The 19,338-nt window shown below is 33.4% G+C and overlaps 1 protein-coding gene across 4 annotated transcripts in view; it reads right to left on the bottom strand.

The window, feature by feature from the left end:
• The window catches only part of ATR (ATR serine/threonine kinase), a 135,826-nt gene that overhangs the window by 98,327 nt on the left and 18,161 nt on the right, over window positions 1–19,338 (bottom strand). For 3 of the 4 annotated variants that reach the window (XR_896111.2, XM_011364451.2, XM_023533165.1), the window contains 11 exons: window positions 17,257–18,134; window positions 16,252–16,430; window positions 15,584–15,775; window positions 13,919–14,109; window positions 13,292–13,447; window positions 12,503–12,695; window positions 12,014–12,276; window positions 10,937–11,127; window positions 10,755–10,855; window positions 10,399–10,570; window positions 9,379–9,549 (listed from right to left, as the gene is read on the bottom strand). Coding sequence is in view for 3 of the 4 variants with exons in the window: in XM_011364451.2 (XP_011362753.1) it covers window positions 9,379–9,549; window positions 10,399–10,570; window positions 10,755–10,855; window positions 10,937–11,127; window positions 12,014–12,276; window positions 12,503–12,695; window positions 13,292–13,447; window positions 13,919–14,109; window positions 15,584–15,775; window positions 16,252–16,430; window positions 17,257–18,134 (2,687 nt within the window). In the remaining variant the exon portion in view is untranslated. The remainder of the gene's footprint in view (window positions 1–9,378; window positions 9,550–10,398; window positions 10,571–10,754; window positions 10,856–10,936; window positions 11,128–12,013; window positions 12,277–12,502; window positions 12,696–13,291; window positions 13,448–13,918; window positions 14,110–15,583; window positions 15,776–16,251; window positions 16,431–17,256; window positions 18,135–19,338) is intronic. The other variant, XM_011364452.2, reaches the window with a different exon arrangement.

Below are 19,338 nucleotides of genomic sequence, written 5' to 3'. Positions count from 1 at the left end.
AACTAAACAAAATGGAGACAAACATAATAGATGCACAGTTCAAAACAGCTGGATATGAAGAATACAATAACTGAAATGAAGACTACACTAGAAGAAATCAAGGTACCAGAAAATACCCACTCAGAACAGCAAAGAAAAAAATCTTTAAATGAGGATAGCATAAGAGACCTCTAGGATAACATCAGACATAACGACGTTCGCGTCATAGGGGTACCAGAAGGAGAAGAAAGCAAGAAATTGAAAACCTATTTGAAAAAATAAGAACAGAAAACTTTCCCGATCTAGTGAAGGAAATAGACATACAATCCCAGGAAGCACAGAGAGTCCCCAACAAGATGAAGCCAAAAGGGGCCCACACCAAGACACACCATAATTAAAATGCCAAAGGTTAAAGACAAAGAGAATCTTAAAAGCAGTAAGAGAAAAGCAATTAGTTACCTTCTAGGGAGCTCGCCTAAGACTGTCAGAGGAAAGGCCAGAAAGGATTGCCACAAAATATTAACAGTGATGAAAAGCAAGGACCTACAACCAAGACTACTCTACCCTGCAAGGCTATCATTTAAAATTGAAGGACAGATAAAGACCTTCCCAAACAAGAAAAAGCTGAAGGAATTCACTGCCACCAAACCAACATTACAAGGAATGTAAAAAGGATTCTTGAAGGAGAAGCGGGGAGGAAGTGGGGGAGGGAGAACATAAATATGAATAAAATGGAAATGCCTACATACCTATAAATAATCACTTTAAATGTAAGTGGATTAAATGTTCCAATTAAAAGACACAGAGTAGCTGAATGGATAAGAAAACAAGATCCATACATATGTTATCTACAAGAGACCCACTTCTGACTGAAAGACATACACAGACTGAAAGAGATAAAAAAAATATTTCCTCCAAATAAACATAAAATAAAATAAAAGCCGGGGTAGTAATACTTAGACAAAATAAACTTTAAAACAACAGCTATAACAAGAGACAAAGAAAGACATTTCATAATAATAAAGGGATCAATCCAACAAATGGATATAACCCTCGTAAACATTCATGCACCCAACACAGGAGCACCTATATATTGATGAACATAAAGAGACTTTAATACCTCAATGACATCAATGGATTGACCTCCCAGATAGAAAATGAACATGAAAAAAGTGGCAGATAAATTTAATTAATATTTTTTGAGCATCTCACCCCCAGAAGGAAGAATACACATTCTTCTCAAGTACACATGGAACATTTTCCAGGACAGACAACATGATAGGCCACAAAACAAGTCTCAATAAATTTAGGAACAAAATCATATCAAAACTCTTCACCAACCGCAATAGTGTGAAATTAGAAATCAATTACAAGAAAAAAAAACTGAAACACACAAATACATAAAGGTTAAATAATACACAACTATGAATGGATTAACAATAAGATCAAGAAAGATCTCAAAAGATACCTTCAGAAAAATAAAAATAAAAACACAAACCCAAAAATCTATGGGACAGTCAAAACAGTCCTAAGAGAGAAATTCATAGGAATATAGATCTACCTCAAGATACAAGAAAAATTTCAAGTGAACAATCTAAACTTACACCTAAGGGAACTAAAAAAAGAACAACAAACAAAGCCCAAAGTGAGTAGAAGAAAAGAAATAATAAAAATCAAAGCGGAAATAGGGTCTAAAATAACAATACAAAAAAATCCATAAAACCAAGAACTGGTTCTTTCAAAAGATAAACAAAATTGATAAACCTTTAATCATACTCCGCAATAAAAAAAGAGAAATGATCCAATAAAAGCAGAAATGAAATAGGAAAAATCACAATTGACACCAGAGATATGAAAAGATTATTAAAAAACATACTACGAAGAATTATATGCCACCGAATTGGACAATCTGGAAGAAACGAATACATTAATGGAAACATAGAATGTTCCAAGATTGAATCAACAAGAAAAAGAAAATCTAAACAGACTAATTGTTATTAATGAAATCAAATCAATAATCAAAAAACAGCCAATAAACAAAAGTCCTGAACCAGATAAACTCACAAGTGAATATTACCAAACATTCAAAGAATTAACATCCATTCTTATCAAACTAATACAAAATTTCAAGAGGAAGAAAAGCTCCCAAGTTCATTTTATGAGGCCACCATTACCATGATTACAAAACCAAAGTCATTACGAAAAAAGAAAATTATAGGCTAGTACCACTGATAAACATAGGTGCAAAAATCCTTAACAAAGTATTAGCAAACTGAGTTTGCAATACATTAAAAAGATCATATACCACAATCAAGTGGGATTTATTCCTTAGATTCAAGATTGGTTCAAAATCCGCAAATCAATTAACATAATACACTATATAAACAAAATGAAGAATAAAAGTCACATGATTATATCAATAGATGTAGAAAACATGTTTGACAAAATTCAACACATTTAAGGTAAAAGCTCTCAGCAAAGTTGAAATAGAAGAAACATACCCCAACATAATAAAGACTATATATGACAAATCCACATGTTAACACCACATTCAACATGGAAAGCTAAAAGCATTTTCTTTAAGATTAGAAACAAGACAAAGATATCCACTTTCACCATTTCTATTCAAAATAGGACTGGAAGTCCTGGCCACAGCAAGCACACAAAAAAAGAAATAAAAGTCGTCCAAATAGGAAAAGCAGCAGCAAAAGCATCATTATCTGCACATATGACACTATTTATAGAGAACCCTAAAGAGTCCAACAAAAACTATTAGAATTCACAAATTAGTTCAGTAAAGTAGCAGGATACAAATTAATATTCAGAAATCAGTTGCATTTTTATAAACCAATAATAACCTATTAGAGAAATTAAGAAAACAATCCCATTTACTATGGCATCAAAAAAAAAACAAAAACAAACCAGAAACTAGGCAGAGTGAGAGACATCCTCAGATCTCTCCCCTTGAAACAACAATAAGCTGAACATCTAAAACTCAACAAAAAACACCCAAACTGCACACCAGCACGTCTGAGCGTGGGATCAGCGCATAAGAGCTACCACAGATCGGAACTCTGGGTGCCAGGTGGTGGACTGGAAGAAATAAAGAAACTGCCTCCCTCAGCTGCCGAAGCTCCTTACTGGAGGAGGGGGAGGGATGAAGGTGCAGAGACTTCCCTGATCAGCCTGCCTGGAAGTGCCCAAATTTCTAGCAGCCGGCAGCAGGGCCAAGTCATCAGGACAGAAAACAGAGAAACGGGACAGGACCGCAGAGAAACAACAGCTGATTTTCACCAGCCTGAGTTCCAAAACCGAAGCTGAACCACAGCCCCCAACTCCCAACCCAGAGGGCCCCTCCCCCCATACTCTCCAAGACCTATCACCAGCCAGAGGGGGATCTAAGCAAACGCTACCAAAACTGTTGGTAACACTGACAGGAACTGAAACTGAGAGTAGCAAGTATGATTAAGTATCTAAAAGAAAATAAAAAAGACATTTAGGCTTTATATAAAGCTGGAATCCAAGAGGCTTAGACACCACCTACTGGAAACCAAAAGAAAAGCGCCTTCTTTGCAGCAGGCTAAAGAAAGACCTTTATATTATAAATCTTTCTGGAAAAACAACAGAATACACTTCCATTTGCCCAGGTGGAGAAATACTCCATTAAACATCATGAACAACCAAGGTGACAAGGCATCTCAGAAAGAAAGAGAAAAATCTCCAGAAAATAAGCTAACAGACACAGAAATATGCGACTTAGAATTCAGGATGGTACTTATGAAAAAACTCAATGAGATCCAAAACAACTCAAATCAACAATTTCAGGAATTGAAAAAACAACTAGATGAGCAAAGCAAGGACACTGAAACCTCAAAAGGAACCAAACAGAAACTTTGGAGATGAAGAACACACTGCAAGAGCTGAAAAATGAAATAGCAAGCTTGGGAACAGAGTCAACCAAATGGAGGACGGGAACAGAGTCAACCAAATGGAGGACAGGATCAGAGATATCGAAGACAGAAATCTAGAAATAAATCAGAAGGAAGAAGAAAGAAACCAAAGAATGAAAAATAATGAAAGAAAAATACAAGAACTAGCTGATACCATCAGGAGAGGAAACATAAGAATAATGGGCATTATCGAAGGCAAGGAAAAGGAGCAGGGACTAGAAAGCATTTTCAGACAAATAATGGACAACAATTTCCCAAATCTAAAGAATGAGCTGGAGCTTGGAATTCAACCAATTATCTCAACCCAAAAAGGTCTTCACCAAGACACAAAGTATCAAAGTTATCAAAAATCAACAACAAATACAGAATTCACAGGGCAGCCAGGGAAAAGAAGACGGTAACTTATGAAGGAAAACTCATTAGAATATACGACTATTCGCAGCAGACCTCACGAGCCAGAAAGGAATGGAATCAAATATTTAAACTATTAAGTGAAAGGAACTACCTGCCTAGAAAAATGTATCCAGCTAAGCTCTCTTTTAGATATGAAGGAGAAATTAAGACCTTTTCAGATGCCTGCATTACGAGAAATACTGAAAGGTGTCAGCTCATCTAAAACAAAATAACAACAAAAAAAAATACATAACTGGCAGTAAAGTGACAATCAGGCAAAAGAAGCAGAGGAGTACAACCCTTACTAAGAATAGGGCATTATAAGCTTAAATAATAAATAGAGAATTACTATAGCAAGGTAGTAATGAATATTCAGCATACATAGAGACAAACTGAGATAACAATGACTGAAAAGGAGAGGATTCAAAGTCCAAATTCACAAAGGGGAAAGGAGATAAGGCACACACAGAAGACATGAACAACTGTATAGATATAATTATCCTTTTCATATTCATAATAGTAACCACACACCAAAGATTCAGAACTGAAGTATGTAACATAAAACAAGAAGAACCAGAGGCAAAACCAACAAAAGCCAACCAAAATAAAGAAAACAGAAACACGAGGACAAGGAAGCAATGGAAACACCGAGCTACCAGAAAGCAAAAGATAAAATACCTATGATCATATCAATAGATGCAGAAAAAGCCTTCGACAAGATACAGCATCCATTTATGATAAAAACACTTAATAAAATCAGTATAGAAGGAAAGTATCTTAACATAATAAAGGCCATCTATGACAAACCCTCAGCCAACATTATAGTTAATAGTGAAAAACTGAAAACTTTCCCTCTAAGATCAGGAACAAGGCAAAGCTGTCCACTATCGCCATTGTTATTCAATATAACATTGGAGGTCCTAGCAAGGGCAATCAGACAAGAGAAAGATACAAAAGGCATCCAAATAGGGAACGAAGAAGTCAAACTGTCACTATTTGCAAATGACATGATTCTCTACATAGAAAACCCTAAAGACTCCAAAAGAACACTATTAGAAACAATAAGCAAATACAGTAAAGTCTCTGGATACAAAATCAATGTTCAAAAATCCATAACATTCCTATACTCTAATAATGAAGTGTCAGGAAAAAAAGTGAAAAAAAATGTTCTAATTGCAACAAAAAGAATAAAATACCCAGGAATAAATTTAACAAAACATGTGAAAGACCTATATAATGAAAACTACAAGATCCTATTAAAAGAAATCAAAGAAGATACAAAGAAATGGAAAGATATTCCTTGTTCTTGGACTGGTAGAATCAACATAGTTCAAATGGCCTTATTATCTAAAGCATTTTACAGATTTAATGCAATCCCCATCAAAATCCCATCAGCATTTTTTAAAGAACAAAAAATCATCAGATTTGTATGGAAGCACAAAAGACCCTGAATTTCCAAAGCCATCCTCAGAAAAAAGTATGAGGCTGGATGCATCACTCTGCCCAACTTCAAATTATACTACAAAGTGACAGGAATCAAAACGGCATGTTATTGGCAGCAAAACAAACACATGGACCAGTGGAACAGTATTGAGCATCCAGAAGTAAACCCACATTTATATGGGAAAATAATTTTTGACAGAAAAGCTTAAAACATGTAGTGGAAAAAGAAAAGCCTCTTCAATAAATGGTGCTGGGAAAATTGGAAGGCCACCTGCAAAAGAATGAAACTAGACTTTTGTCTATCACCACACACCAAAATTAACTCAAAATGGATCAAAGACCTGAATATAAGACCAGAATCAATATAATTCATAGAAGACAACATAGGAACTAAACTCAAGGATCTTGGACTTAAAAAGGATTTTATGAATTTGACCTCAAAGGCAAGGGAAGTAAAAGCAAAAATAAATGAATGGGACTATCTGAAACTAAAAATCTTTTGCTCAGCAAAAGAAATCGGCAAGGTAAAGAGACACCCATCTGAATGGGAAAATATATTTGCAAGCAATGCCTCCGATAAGGGCCTAATATCCAAAATATATAAAGAACTCATACAACTCAATAACAACAAAAAAAACAAACGATCCAATCAAAAAATGGGCAGAGGACCTGAACAGACACTTCTACCTAGAGGACATACAAATGGCCAACAAATATATAAAAAGATGCTCAACATTGCTAGCTATTAGGGAAATGCAAATCAAAACCACGATGAGATACCATCTCACACCTGTTAGAATAGCTATAATCAATAGGACAAGTAATAACAAATGTTGGAGAGGATACAGAGAAAAATGAATCCTCATATACCGCTGGTGGGACTACAAATTGGTACAGCCGCTATGGAAAATAGTATGGAGGTTCTGAATTGATCTAGCATATGATCCAGCAATCTCTCTACTGGGTATTTTACCCTAAAGACTTGAAAACCCATATCTGAAAAGATATTTGCACACTAATGTTCACAGCAGCATTTTTCACAGTAGCCAGGACATGGAAGCAACCGAAGTGTCCCACAATAGATGATTGGCTAAAGAAGCTGTGGTACATATATACAATGGAATATTACTCAGCTATAAGAAGTGATGAAATACTGCCAATTGTGACAACATGGATGGACCTCGAGAAAATCATGCTAAGCAGAATAAGCCAGACAGAAAAATTTGAAAATCACATGATATCAGTTATATGTGGGATATAAACCTAAAATCAATAAATGAACAGGATAAACAGAAACTTGGGGACATGGGCAATAGACTAGTGGTTACCAGTGGGTAGCGGGTGGGAGAGGAAGGAAGAGGTAGACAGGGTAAAGGGGGTTAAATATAGGGGGATTGGGGAAGGGTGAAATGGTAAAGGGGATCAAATATATGGTAGCTGAAGGAAACTGGACTCTGAGTGGTGATCACACAATAGAATAAAATAGATGTAAAATTATAATGTACACCTGAAAATTATATAACTATAATAACCAATGTTACCCCAATAAGCTTAAAAAAAAAAAACAAAACCTAGTAATAAATTTAACTGAGATGGTAAAATACCTGTACTCAGAAAATTATAGGACACTGAAAAAGAAACTGAAGAGGACAGAAATAAATCGAAGCATATACTGTGCTCATGGTTAGGAAGAATTAACATAGTTAAAATGTACATACTATCCAAGGCAACCTACAGATTCAATACAATCCCTATCAAAATACCAATAGTGCTTTTCACAAAACTAAGACAAATAATCCACAAAAGACTCTGAATAGCCAAACAATCTTGAAAAAGAAGACAAAGTTGGAGGTATCATGATACCTGATACTAAACTATACTAGAAGGCTACAGGAATCAAAATAGCATGTTATTGGCATAAAAACAGACAAAAATCAGTGGAACGGAATAGAGAACCCAGAAAACAAACCTATGCCTATGCTGTTAATTACTCTAATACAAAGGAGGCAAGAATACAATGGAGTAAAGACACTCTATTGAATAATAGTGTGAGAAAACTTGACAGATACATGCAAAAAAATGAAACCAGCACACTTTTTTACACCAAGTACAAGAATACACTTGAAATGTATTAAAGACTTAAAGATCCAAAACCATAAAACTCCTACAAGAAAACATAGGCAGTGAACTCCCTGACATGCTCTTAGTAATATTTTGCTTGGGCAACTGAGACATAAGAAAAAATACACAAATGAGATTATATCAAACTAAAAAGTTTTTGCACAGCAAAAGAAGCCATCAACGAAATGAAAAGACGAAAGACGACCTACCAAATGGGAGAAGATATTCACCAGTGATACATCCAATAAGGAGTTAATGTCCAAAATGTATAAAAAAACTCATACAAGCGAACACCAAAAAATAAACAAATCAATTAAAAAATGGCAGAGGATTTGAATAGACATGTCTCCAAAGAGTACGAATAGATGGCAAATAGACATATGAAAAGATGCTCAATGTCATTATGTCAGAGAAATGCAAATTAAAAATACAATGAGATATCACCTCACACATGTCAGAATGGCCATCATTAATAAATCAACAACAAGTGTTGCTGAAGATTTGGAGGAAATTCATTTTGTTGATGGCTTCTTTATGCACTGTTGATGGGACTATAAATTGGTGCAGCCAACAAGGAAAAGAACATGGAAGCTCCTCCCAAAATTAAGAATAGGACCTTATGATCCAGCAATTCTATCTCTGGGTATTTATCTGAAGAAATCCAAAACAGTAATTCGAAAAGATATATGTTCCCCTATGTTCACTGCAGCATTATTTGCAATAGCTAAGATATGGAAGCAACCTAAGTGCCTATCGATAGATGATTGGATAAAGATGTTGTACATATATACAATGGAATATTACTCGGCCATAATAAAGAACAAAATCTTACCATTTGTGACAATATGGATGGACCTAGAGAGTCCTAAGAGAAGTAAGTCAGTAGAGAAAGACAAATACCATGTGATTTCACATTATGATTTCACTTATATGTGAAATCTAAAGAACAAAATTAACGAACAAAAAAAACAGAAACAGACTCATAGATAAAAAGTGAAAAAAGTGAAGGGATTAAGAAATACAAATTTATAGTTCCAAAATAGTTACAGGGATGTAAAGTACAACAAAGGGAATATAGTCAATAATACTGTAATAATTATGTATGGTGCTAGATGATTACTAGACTTATTTGGGGGATCACTTTATACAATATGTAAATGTCTAACCACTATGCTATATACCTGATACTATTATAGAATACTATCAACTCTTATTGAAAAAGACATAGGGCTCAGTCAACAGAATTAATTATCATTAATTAGCATTATCCTTCATGATAGCTAACCACATAAAGCAATGACTCCAATCAACATGAACTTAAATTTTATAACATAAATAACATCATATCACAGTCAAAAGAACACTTATTTGAAATTCTAGAGTCTGTAAGCTCCTCAATGTACTTGCCAGATTTTCTTTTAAAAAAATCTAGAATAAACAGAAAATATTGAATTGATAACCTCAACTAAGTCAACTATACTACACGACTTACAGTAAGGAAACGATTAAGATCAGGAAAGTCAAAAACATTGGCAATTTCAGACAAGGTATTTAAAGCCATTTCTCTTTGGTGAGCCACATCTTGTTTTCGCATCTCAGCATTCTGGCACGGAGTATTAGGAAGTGCTGTCATCTGACTGGAGTGGAGGGATTCCACCAAAAACTAGAACAAAATGATTTGTTAATTTTCACACAAGGAAGAAAATTCAACTAATACTTTTTAAGGTAACATAAAGCATAGTATCAGGCGGTGTTCTATACACATCTGAATTAACACTCATTTAATTTTTATAACCTTAATGAAATAGGTTATGTATAATCTCCCTTTTACAGATAGAGTAACCAGCCTCAGTTAAGAAACTTGAATATCTTGCTTAGGATTACACCAACACAGGGCAAATTCAGTACTGTTTTAAAAATTTATTTATTATTATTTATTCCTGTAGCACCTGGTCTTCCTAGGTAGTCTCCCATCCAAATACTAACCAGGCCTGACCCTGCTTAGCTTCCGAGATCAGACTTCAAGCTTGTTCGGGGTGGCATGACCGCAGACCATGGACCGTGGCTCCACTAGGGCACAAACCCAAGACTTTCTGTGTGTAAAGCAGACATGCTAACCGCTACACTATGGAACCACATCCCGAACCCAGTATTTTAACATATCGTAATATTTTAGCCATGAAATGTATCAACCTTTTTTAAACCAAAAGCTCTTTCTTTCGCTAAAAGGCTAAAAAAAGAAAGGAATCTCTTAACAGATTACCAACAGATTACCATGATAATCCAATATATTACTGTAAGATGATTTTTCCCCTCTCCCATTTACATTCTACATCTTTAGTCCAAGATGTTGAAATATAAAACTGCCAAAATTTAGGTTCTCTTAAATAAACTGAATACACTATGTTAAAAAAATCTTTTAAGGCAAGAAAAAAAAAACATATACATGCTGCTTTTTTATTCTCGCAAAGCATTGCTATTTCCTACAGTCAAGGCCAATGCTGACTCTCACCTGACAGATGGGTTTCTTATACTGGCTGAAAAAATTTTGCAGCTTAACACTTTTAGCTGCAACCAGAGCTCTAATTTCTGTGTATGCTGCTCCAGAGACAGATGCTGACTTGGATAGTAAACAATGCAATAAGTGCAAGAGTGCAAATGGTACTAAATCTCCTTTTGCTGCCCTAAAATTAAAAAAAAAGTTATCATCAGTGTCTCAAAAATAAATGGAAATCCACAAATAAATCCATGCTGATCTCACATTTCTTTGTATAATATGACATCTCTCATATCACTATTTCTAACAACAGGCAAATAAAAAAGAAAAATGGCCAAAATAAATAAGTATATAAATGCTATGAAATATACCTTCCAATATCCCCTGTTGTAAGAATCAAGGTATCCTTCAACTCATTATTTCTTGAGATTTGAGCACGTGTATATGCTTCCTTCATTCTTAAGACAAAAAGCTAGCACAATAAAATTAATTAGTTAAATTTTTTAAGCCAGGTTTATGAAAATATAAATGTTTAAGAATAAAAATTATCAACCTCTTTTATAAATCCATCTTCAGAGTCCAAGGATTCCAATATATGCTTGATATTTCCACTAAAAGCCACTCTAACATCCTTGTCTGGATCTTCCATTAAATTTAATAAAGTTCCAAGAACTGTTTTTACATCTGTTTCATCTTCTCTAAAATCAAGATGCTTACAAAGATGATACAGATTACCTAAAAAAGCTAAAGGGAGAGAGCATATAATACCTAATTTAATGAATTAAATTAAGCTTTACTGTAAAAAATATTGTTAATAATACACTACATAGAATTCTAATTTGCCTTCAATATTTAGTATTTAAATTTGTAGAGCACATAGAATTGTGGAGGATTAAAATAAATGCTTATAATTTTAAATTTTCTTTATATTTAATGTTATAATTTAAATCTAAAATAAATTCCAGAATTTTTTAAGTTGTAAAATGACTAGTCACTGAGATTTTATATGTTGCTGAGCCAGATTTAAAAGCACATTTTACTAATCCAAAGAACTGTGAACTAAGGGCAATTTTAGCCTGTTAATTTTACATTAAAAGATTCAGGAAGTCCTAGAAACTTGCTATCACATATTGTTTTGAACACTTGAGAAAAAGTTACAATTTAGAACCCAAACAAATGGATCTGCCAAGTAATTGTGTAAATTTCAGGCTCCCAACAAACCCATCCACTGGAAAGTGGTCAAGAAAATATAATTTATAGTCCTCAATTGGGCAAAGTATCTAAGTATTTGAAGTTCTACAGGTCCGAAGTAGTGGCAGGTCATACTGTAAGATGTTACCTGATATCACTCCTAAAGAAGATACAGAATACTGAACTTCACGATATTGAATAAAACATCAGGTATGCCCCCATTATTCTGTCAAATCACAAGAGCATTTTAAGAATCCAGAAATTACTTCCCTTGTTAGTTGTTAGATACTAATACTAGACTTCCCATTTGTAAAATCATTACATGAGCACTGAATTTATCAAGCAAGTCTAATTTTTTAAGGCTTCAGGCTAATTTTATCACTGATTTTTAAAAAAGAGCTTAAATAGGTTTTAAAACTTTAAATAACAAGCCACTCACCAAGTTTCACTGGACTAGGTGTTTTTTTTTTCAATAAGAAAAGTAATGGTTTGAAAACAGAAGCTTTTAGTAGAGAAGATGAACATTCGTGTTGAGAAGTGACTTTTAGGCTCTTACAGAAGAGGTCGGTATGTCCATGTTCAGAAAAAGGTTCTGTTAAAGAACTTGTCAAATAAAACATGCCATGAAGCGTACAGACAAGTTGACCAAGTATAGAAGCAAATTCTTTCTTGACAATGTCAGAATCATCTTTGACTTTATCTCTAGGGGAGGAAAAAAAGTTAATAAACCTTCTTGCTTAATTTTGTGGTCTAAATAGTCCTAGTTAATTTGGGGCAAAAGTACTGATTAGACAAAGCCTGCAAGAAAAAAATTTTAATTCTAAAACTAAAAGCAGTATTTCCTCTACATACCCAGCAATTAACATAAATTTATACACATGATCTTTCCAATCAAGTTATATATTCAAATTAAAGTATTAATACATACATAAGAATCTTGGGAACTCTGAGACAAGAGTTCTGTTTCTGCAATAAGATAAAAAATCCATTAACACAACTAGCTCGGATTACTTCATGGGAGCTCTGCAGGGCCCAGCTGTAAACTGACGTTCTCCATTCAAAGAATATTCTTCTTGGTAACAGAGTTAGAAGAAACACACATCGTGATTGTGCCTGCGGTGCTAAAAAATTAAGTCTATTAAATAAAACTTCTAAGTGTTAATTATCCATACACACACATACACACGTATAGTCATTTTTTGTTGTAAAGTCAAATAACACGCGAAATATATATATTTAATTTAATTAAAAGCTCTCTTTCCAAAAACAAAGCATATGCACTTAAAAGAGTCTTTATGCAACATTACTACGTAATCAGGGAAATGCAAATTGAAAATCACACCCATCAGATAATGAAAAAAAATGTTCTTAGATAGTTACCTCCTTGATTTTTTTTTCTTCTTTTTAGATAGCAAAAATTTTGAAGTGTGACAATGAAGTGTTGGTGAGGATGTGAAACAATGAGAACTCCCATATTTTGCCAACAGGAATGTAAATTGGAATGACATTTTTAGAGAATAAAGTGGCAGAACAGAGTTGAGGATGTACAAATCCTACAAATTTTAACTTTTTACATGTCTAACCCCTTTTTTTATTATTAGAAATGTACCTCCTCTTTGAATTATTGAAATAATAGAAATGTTAAGTGTTAGAAGTCCCATATAGAGATAAGTTAAAACAAAATAAACCACACACATAGAATTTTGTGACCACTTACAGAAGCTATCTGAAATCCTCTGGCTTAATGTTAGCAGATTAGTGGCAAATGTGGTCAACTTTAAAGAGTCATCATCAGAATGGGAATAAATCCATGGAAGTGAGAGCATTCCACATAAATTTTCCAGAATATGATCTTCAAATGAAGTTTTAACTACTGAAACACAAAACAGGTGATTAATTATATCTTTTCCTTAATCATATCTACCTGTGCCTTTTTTCCAATAAAAAGATGTTCAAAACATCAAGTAGAATTAGAACGAAAATTCAATAAACAGGAGTTCTTAACATAAAGATGATGTTCTGAGGTCTGTGATTTCTAAAAACTTAAATGTCACCATAAAAACATGCATCTATACATTTTTAAGAAGGACCATAGCATTCTTCAGATTCTCAAATCAAAAAATTTAGAAGTTATAATTGCTATTGACTGAAAAAAGATAAATCAAAATATTACACAAATAAATGTGGAACTTGGAAATTACTGACAAGCATAGCAGAACTGATATCAGAAAACTTGTGGCTATTCCAAATATTTGTTCCTTTGGGCCTTATGCAAAAGAGAAAGCCTACTTCTACACTGATTATCTTTAAAGGTTATTTTGATCTACTGCTTATTTGTACTCACCTTGAATATAAATCAAAGCATCATATATTTTTATCACTTTATCAATAATTGTCTCCAGGTCAGGTTTCTGAACAGATTCTAACAAACTTCTACAGCTCTTAAGCATTTTTGTGTAAAAATCCAAAGACATCCAAGTTATCATTATTGAAGGTTTCTTTTTACATTTCTGTTGATAGTCCTCGAAATTATGGCTGCAATTAATACATTTTTTAAGTTGAAGAATTAAAATGAATTGTTAGTCAAACCTAATATTTGTAGTAAGGAAAAAGAATTATGAGTATAAACTAACCTTTTTTTTAAACCAATTCAAAGTAAATATGCAAATCAATGAATATGTTATTATTTTTTCTTCCCCTCTTTAATTCTGCCCCATCTCCATCCCTGACCTATAGATGTTGCCATTTCCCCTTAAGAACTGGATCTCTGAAGGCGGGTCATCTCCTCCCACAGTTCATGGAGTACACCCGGGGCCTGGGACCCCTGGTGCACTCAGGGGGCCTAGCACACCCAGGGTGTATGGTCAGTGGCTCCATTTGGGGCGCAAACCCAGGACCTTCTACATGTAAAGCAGACATGCTAACCACTACACTATGGAGCCACCCCTGACGTTATTTTAAGTTTAATCTCTTTATGTCTGTCTAAATCACTCTCAAGATTTGGTAATTAAATTAACCTAGGATATTTAAATGTGGCATTACCAGGCTTGCCTGTATAATTAACTGGCTTAGTAAACTCTTTCTTAATAATAGGAAGAGGTTAGACTTCAGCCTAATTAGTTATTCCTTCAAGTTATCTCAAATTCCAATTAATGCGATGTGAATTAATATAGTTTCTTTAAAAACACCTCTATGACTTTGTATTGGCTAGTTAAGAGTGAATTAGAAAATACAGAATGATCATGTATAAAATTAACAAAGTGTTGGTCTATAATGTGCACTAAAATTAAGACTAAATGTTCAGAGAAGGTTCACACTACTTGTTTCTTCTGATAGAGTAATTAAACTATATTAAGAATATTGAACCAAAAATATACCTCTCAAGAGTTCTAAATTCCTATTTTTTTAATCAGAGAATGCTTTTTATTTTCTTTAATTTTATCAAATTTATTGGAGTGACATTGGTTAATAACATTATATACATTTCATGTGTATTCACCACTCAAAGTCAAATCTCCTTCTGGAGATTTGACCATATATTTGACCTCCTATACCCTTTTCTATCTCCTCCCCACCCCCCTTTCCCTCTGGTAACCACTATAAAGTCTTACTCTTGTTATCAAAGAGAAACGTTCTTTTAACTTAATGTCTAAAAGAACAACGGCTTTTGAGTTGTATAAAAATGTGTTTTGCTACTTTGTAAATATGTATGCCTAGGAAAGTTAGTTTAGGCTTCCCACCCAAAAAAAAAAAAAGCCTCAATTTCTCTGAGCCTCAATTCCTAATTTGGGAAGTGGACATAATAGCATTTACCTCACAGAATTGTAAAAATTAAGTTATGTACAGTATTTATCACAGTGCTTAGCATTTAGCAGGTACTCAATGTAAAACAAATTTCTATTTCATTGAAAAATTTGTGTTCTAAGATCACACAAATCAAGTGAATGATGTTTCTTAAACAATAAATCCAAATTTACTAAACCCACCCAGAAAATACAAGTTGTTTTACCAGTCCATGTTTTGATGAGAACAATGAACAGTACACAAAGCAGTCAGCTGTAGGACAACAGCAATTCCTTCTAAAGTCTCAATAACAGAATTCTTTAGACTACTGTATTCAAGGAAAATCTGAAGGGATTCAGCTTTCTGTTTCAGCGCACTCCATAATATGCTTTTGTTGTTCATATCCACATGTTTAATTCTGTAATTAATTATAACCACAGTATAAATGTATTTATACTTAAGTTTGGTTCAAATGTGAAAAATATTTCGAACAAAAGATAACATGTAACGTCAGCTACTAAACTTTATCCTAAGATTTAACACAACTTTCAGGACTGGAGAAAACATGCAAATTCTTTGGCCACGTGACAAAAAAATATTTATTTGTTCATATTTTTTTTTAATTATTGATAGATATATAGTTTCAGAGATTTTTCATATATTGAAAAGTTAAATTAGACAGGCAAGTAAAGGCTTTAAAAAGTCTTTTAAGTAACCATATTTAACCATGAAATCTTTCATATTAGAACTATTAAAATATTTTAAGCATTCTTTTGACTACCTTTAGAAAAACAAATATTCTTTGTGTATTTAAGTCGAAACATTAAGTAAAGGTGATTTTTAAAAGTGAATAAAATTTTACTAAATGACTAAATAAAACAATGAAGGTCATACTCCTCAGTCAGTTTTGGTGCTCTTTTGGAAGAGTTTAAAGATGAGCTGAGTCGACGCCTTTTGGGTGATATTCCATCACTATTACCACTGAGGTTTTCCTCTTGAATTTGGCACTGAACCTCCTCAATTATTTCCATACTTTCCATTTTTAGGGCTGCATAAAGTGGGCCCAACAAATACTAAGAAAACAAAAATAATTTCAAAAGCTATCTCTTAGAAAATATGTTTATATTATTATTCACAGACAACAAAAGTACATTACATAGTAGTTATATGTTTTCCAATAAGGTAAATTTATTTTGGAGTCTCATGAGACAAAACAAAGGCCTAAGTTAATCTATATTATTTCATAGTTTTTATATACATATATCTTGAACTACTATTATTCTATAGTCTTAGCATAACAAATCCATTTCCCTATAACCTGTTTTTCCTTCTATCAAATGCCATAAATTTCTTATTCTATAAGAAAATTACTAACTTCTTACAAACTATAAATCCGGAAGTCTTATAGATAAAATAAGGTGAAATATTTAATCAAGTTACTGCATATCTGACTAATTCATTGTGCTGCTAATCTCCCACAGTCCAAATAGGAAAAGAGGCATAATTTGGCATGACTTGTACCATGTACCAATAGGTTTTCTAAAAGTGACTGATTTTAGCCTGTCAAAGATATAATCTATGTGAGTGTTCAAAGCTTTTGCAATTAAGTTGATAACTGGCCTCCTTTTAATTAATAATGCAATAAACACGCTTATACTTCACAAATTCTTCTTTCAATCATTCTACTCTATTGGCAGTTTATTAACAACTTAGTAAACAAATCCGTCTAAAATCAAAGTAAAAATCCATTAAGAGAGCCAAAGTAGATTATGAAAATCATCCCATTCTAAGTGTACATTGTTAAAGACATTCTATTTTCTCACTATCACATCTTGCATATATACACTCAACCGAGGGAAAAAGTACATACTTAACAAATTAACCTTAAAAATGACTTACCTCTGTTTCTACCTGAACTCCAAGCACATCCACAAGAGCTCTACAAATATTTCTCACATAAACCTTTCTGACTTGTAAAGCAGATTCATACCCAGCTGGCACATATTTAAGGAAATACTGCAGTAAGTGGCACAAAGCTGCTTTTAGCAAGTTGGACTTAAGCCGCATAAGCACACCATTTTCAAACATGACACAGAGCTTTTCCAGCAGCATATTTAAATATACAGGCTCAATATTTCTATAAGATTCTGCTTCAAAGGGGAACAGAGTCTTTATCAGCTTTGATAATGGCTCTTCATAGAGCTTCAATTGGTCAGCATCCATTTCTACAATGTGTTTTAATAATTCCAAAAATGAGCTGAAAAAAGTGCTGGCTGGTAGTGCTGGTAGTCCTCCAAGCTCAAAGAGTTCAGTTAAAAGACTAATTGCTAAGGCTTTAATTTTTGGACTACCACACTCCAGCAGAACACAACCTATCCGCCAAAGTAAGAGCTCTTGCCTTCTAAAAAACACAATTGCAATAATACGAATGAGAACTGTTAATAAAGTGACTTCAATAAATTCTAAATTTTCCATATTCATGAACTGCAAAGGAGCTGGTTGTAAATATCCCACATGTTCATTTAGTTGACTTAAAAATCGGCTAACTACCACTGGCCATTCCACAAACTGTCCCATTGCATTTCTTCTATGGAGGTAAATCAAGTCTTCAAAAAGATGTAATAATTCCTTTGTCAGTACTCCAAAAATAGCAGGACTCTTGCTTTTAAAAAGAAATAATAATGAGCAGATGACTTCACAGATTTTCTTGTGTAACATATGACAGGATGGAGTTGCTGCAATCCGCAGAAGTCTTGTTATGATCCAATTACTGAAGTCTTTGAAATAAAGATATTAAACAAATAGATCAGAACTACTAATTAATTTGGTAAATGCTTAATAATTTACTTTCAAAGTAGAAACCACTAACAAAATAGTCTAAAACATTCCCTAAACAATGGAAATATAATAGTAATTTAGAATACCAATTTTGGAGTCAAACAGGAAAGGTCCTAGCTTTCTACTTACTAGTTGTGTGAACATTTCATTTCTCTGACCCTCTGCAACTTCATCTATGAAGAGGAAATAATGACATCTACTTTATCAGTTATCGTGGGGATCACATAAGATATGTGAAATTCTCAGCATAATGCCTGATGTTAAATAAACACTCAAAAAGTGGAAGTTATAGTTATTACCACCCCTTCAACAAGTATATAGAGTGGTAACGTGGTCTTAAGTACACAAGAACAAATAACAGTCCTCTCCTCATAAATCCTATAATAGTTTCTCAAACTTTGTGTCTGAACCTGAGATACATTTTATATCATGACCCAGTAGAGATATGCATGTTTATTTAAATATATAAAACAAAAATTTCATGAAACAGTATTTATTCTTATACACAGTATATTATGATACTTTCTAGTCTATTTTATTTCATTTTCATAACCCACTCATGGGTCATGATCTACTGTTTTAAAAAACAGTGTGGCAAAGAATATAGACAAACAGGTATTTATAATACGGTTTAAAAACCACTATGATAGAGGAAATGCAGAACACTCTATACTAATCAAGCATTTAGAAGGAACAACTAAGCCAGTCAGTCCTAAGGCTGGCAATCAGCAGTAGTGATCAGAAAAGGCTTTTTGGAGGACATGCTATCAAAGTTGAGTGTTGAAATTTAAACAAGAAAGTTCAAAATACTCTGTGTATTGTGTGTATGTGTGTATATACATATACATATGAATATATACATATATATTTCTTTTAAAAAATGTTTGCTTTACATCTTTAGGAGGAAGCCAATAAAAGGACAAAAGCAGTGTGAACAATAAGGATAAAGCCTAGAATAAAACTTCAACATCTGGAACAGAATTCAGCAAATTCATTCTTAAAGGGTCAAGTAGGTAATATTTTAGGCTCAAAAGCCATATGGTCTCCATGTCAACTACTCAATGTTGCCTTTGCAGTAGTTACAAACAATAAGTAAATGAATGACCAAGGCTGTGTCAGGATCAAACTTTGTTTACAAAAACA

Source organism: Pteropus vampyrus, unplaced genomic scaffold, assembly GCF_000151845.1.
Source record: "Pteropus vampyrus isolate Shadow unplaced genomic scaffold, Pvam_2.0 Scaffold97, whole genome shotgun sequence".
Taxonomy (NCBI): domain Eukaryota; kingdom Metazoa; phylum Chordata; class Mammalia; order Chiroptera; family Pteropodidae; genus Pteropus; species Pteropus vampyrus.
Note: the sequence above shows the minus strand (reverse complement) of the source record. Positions and strands in the feature narration are given on the sequence as shown.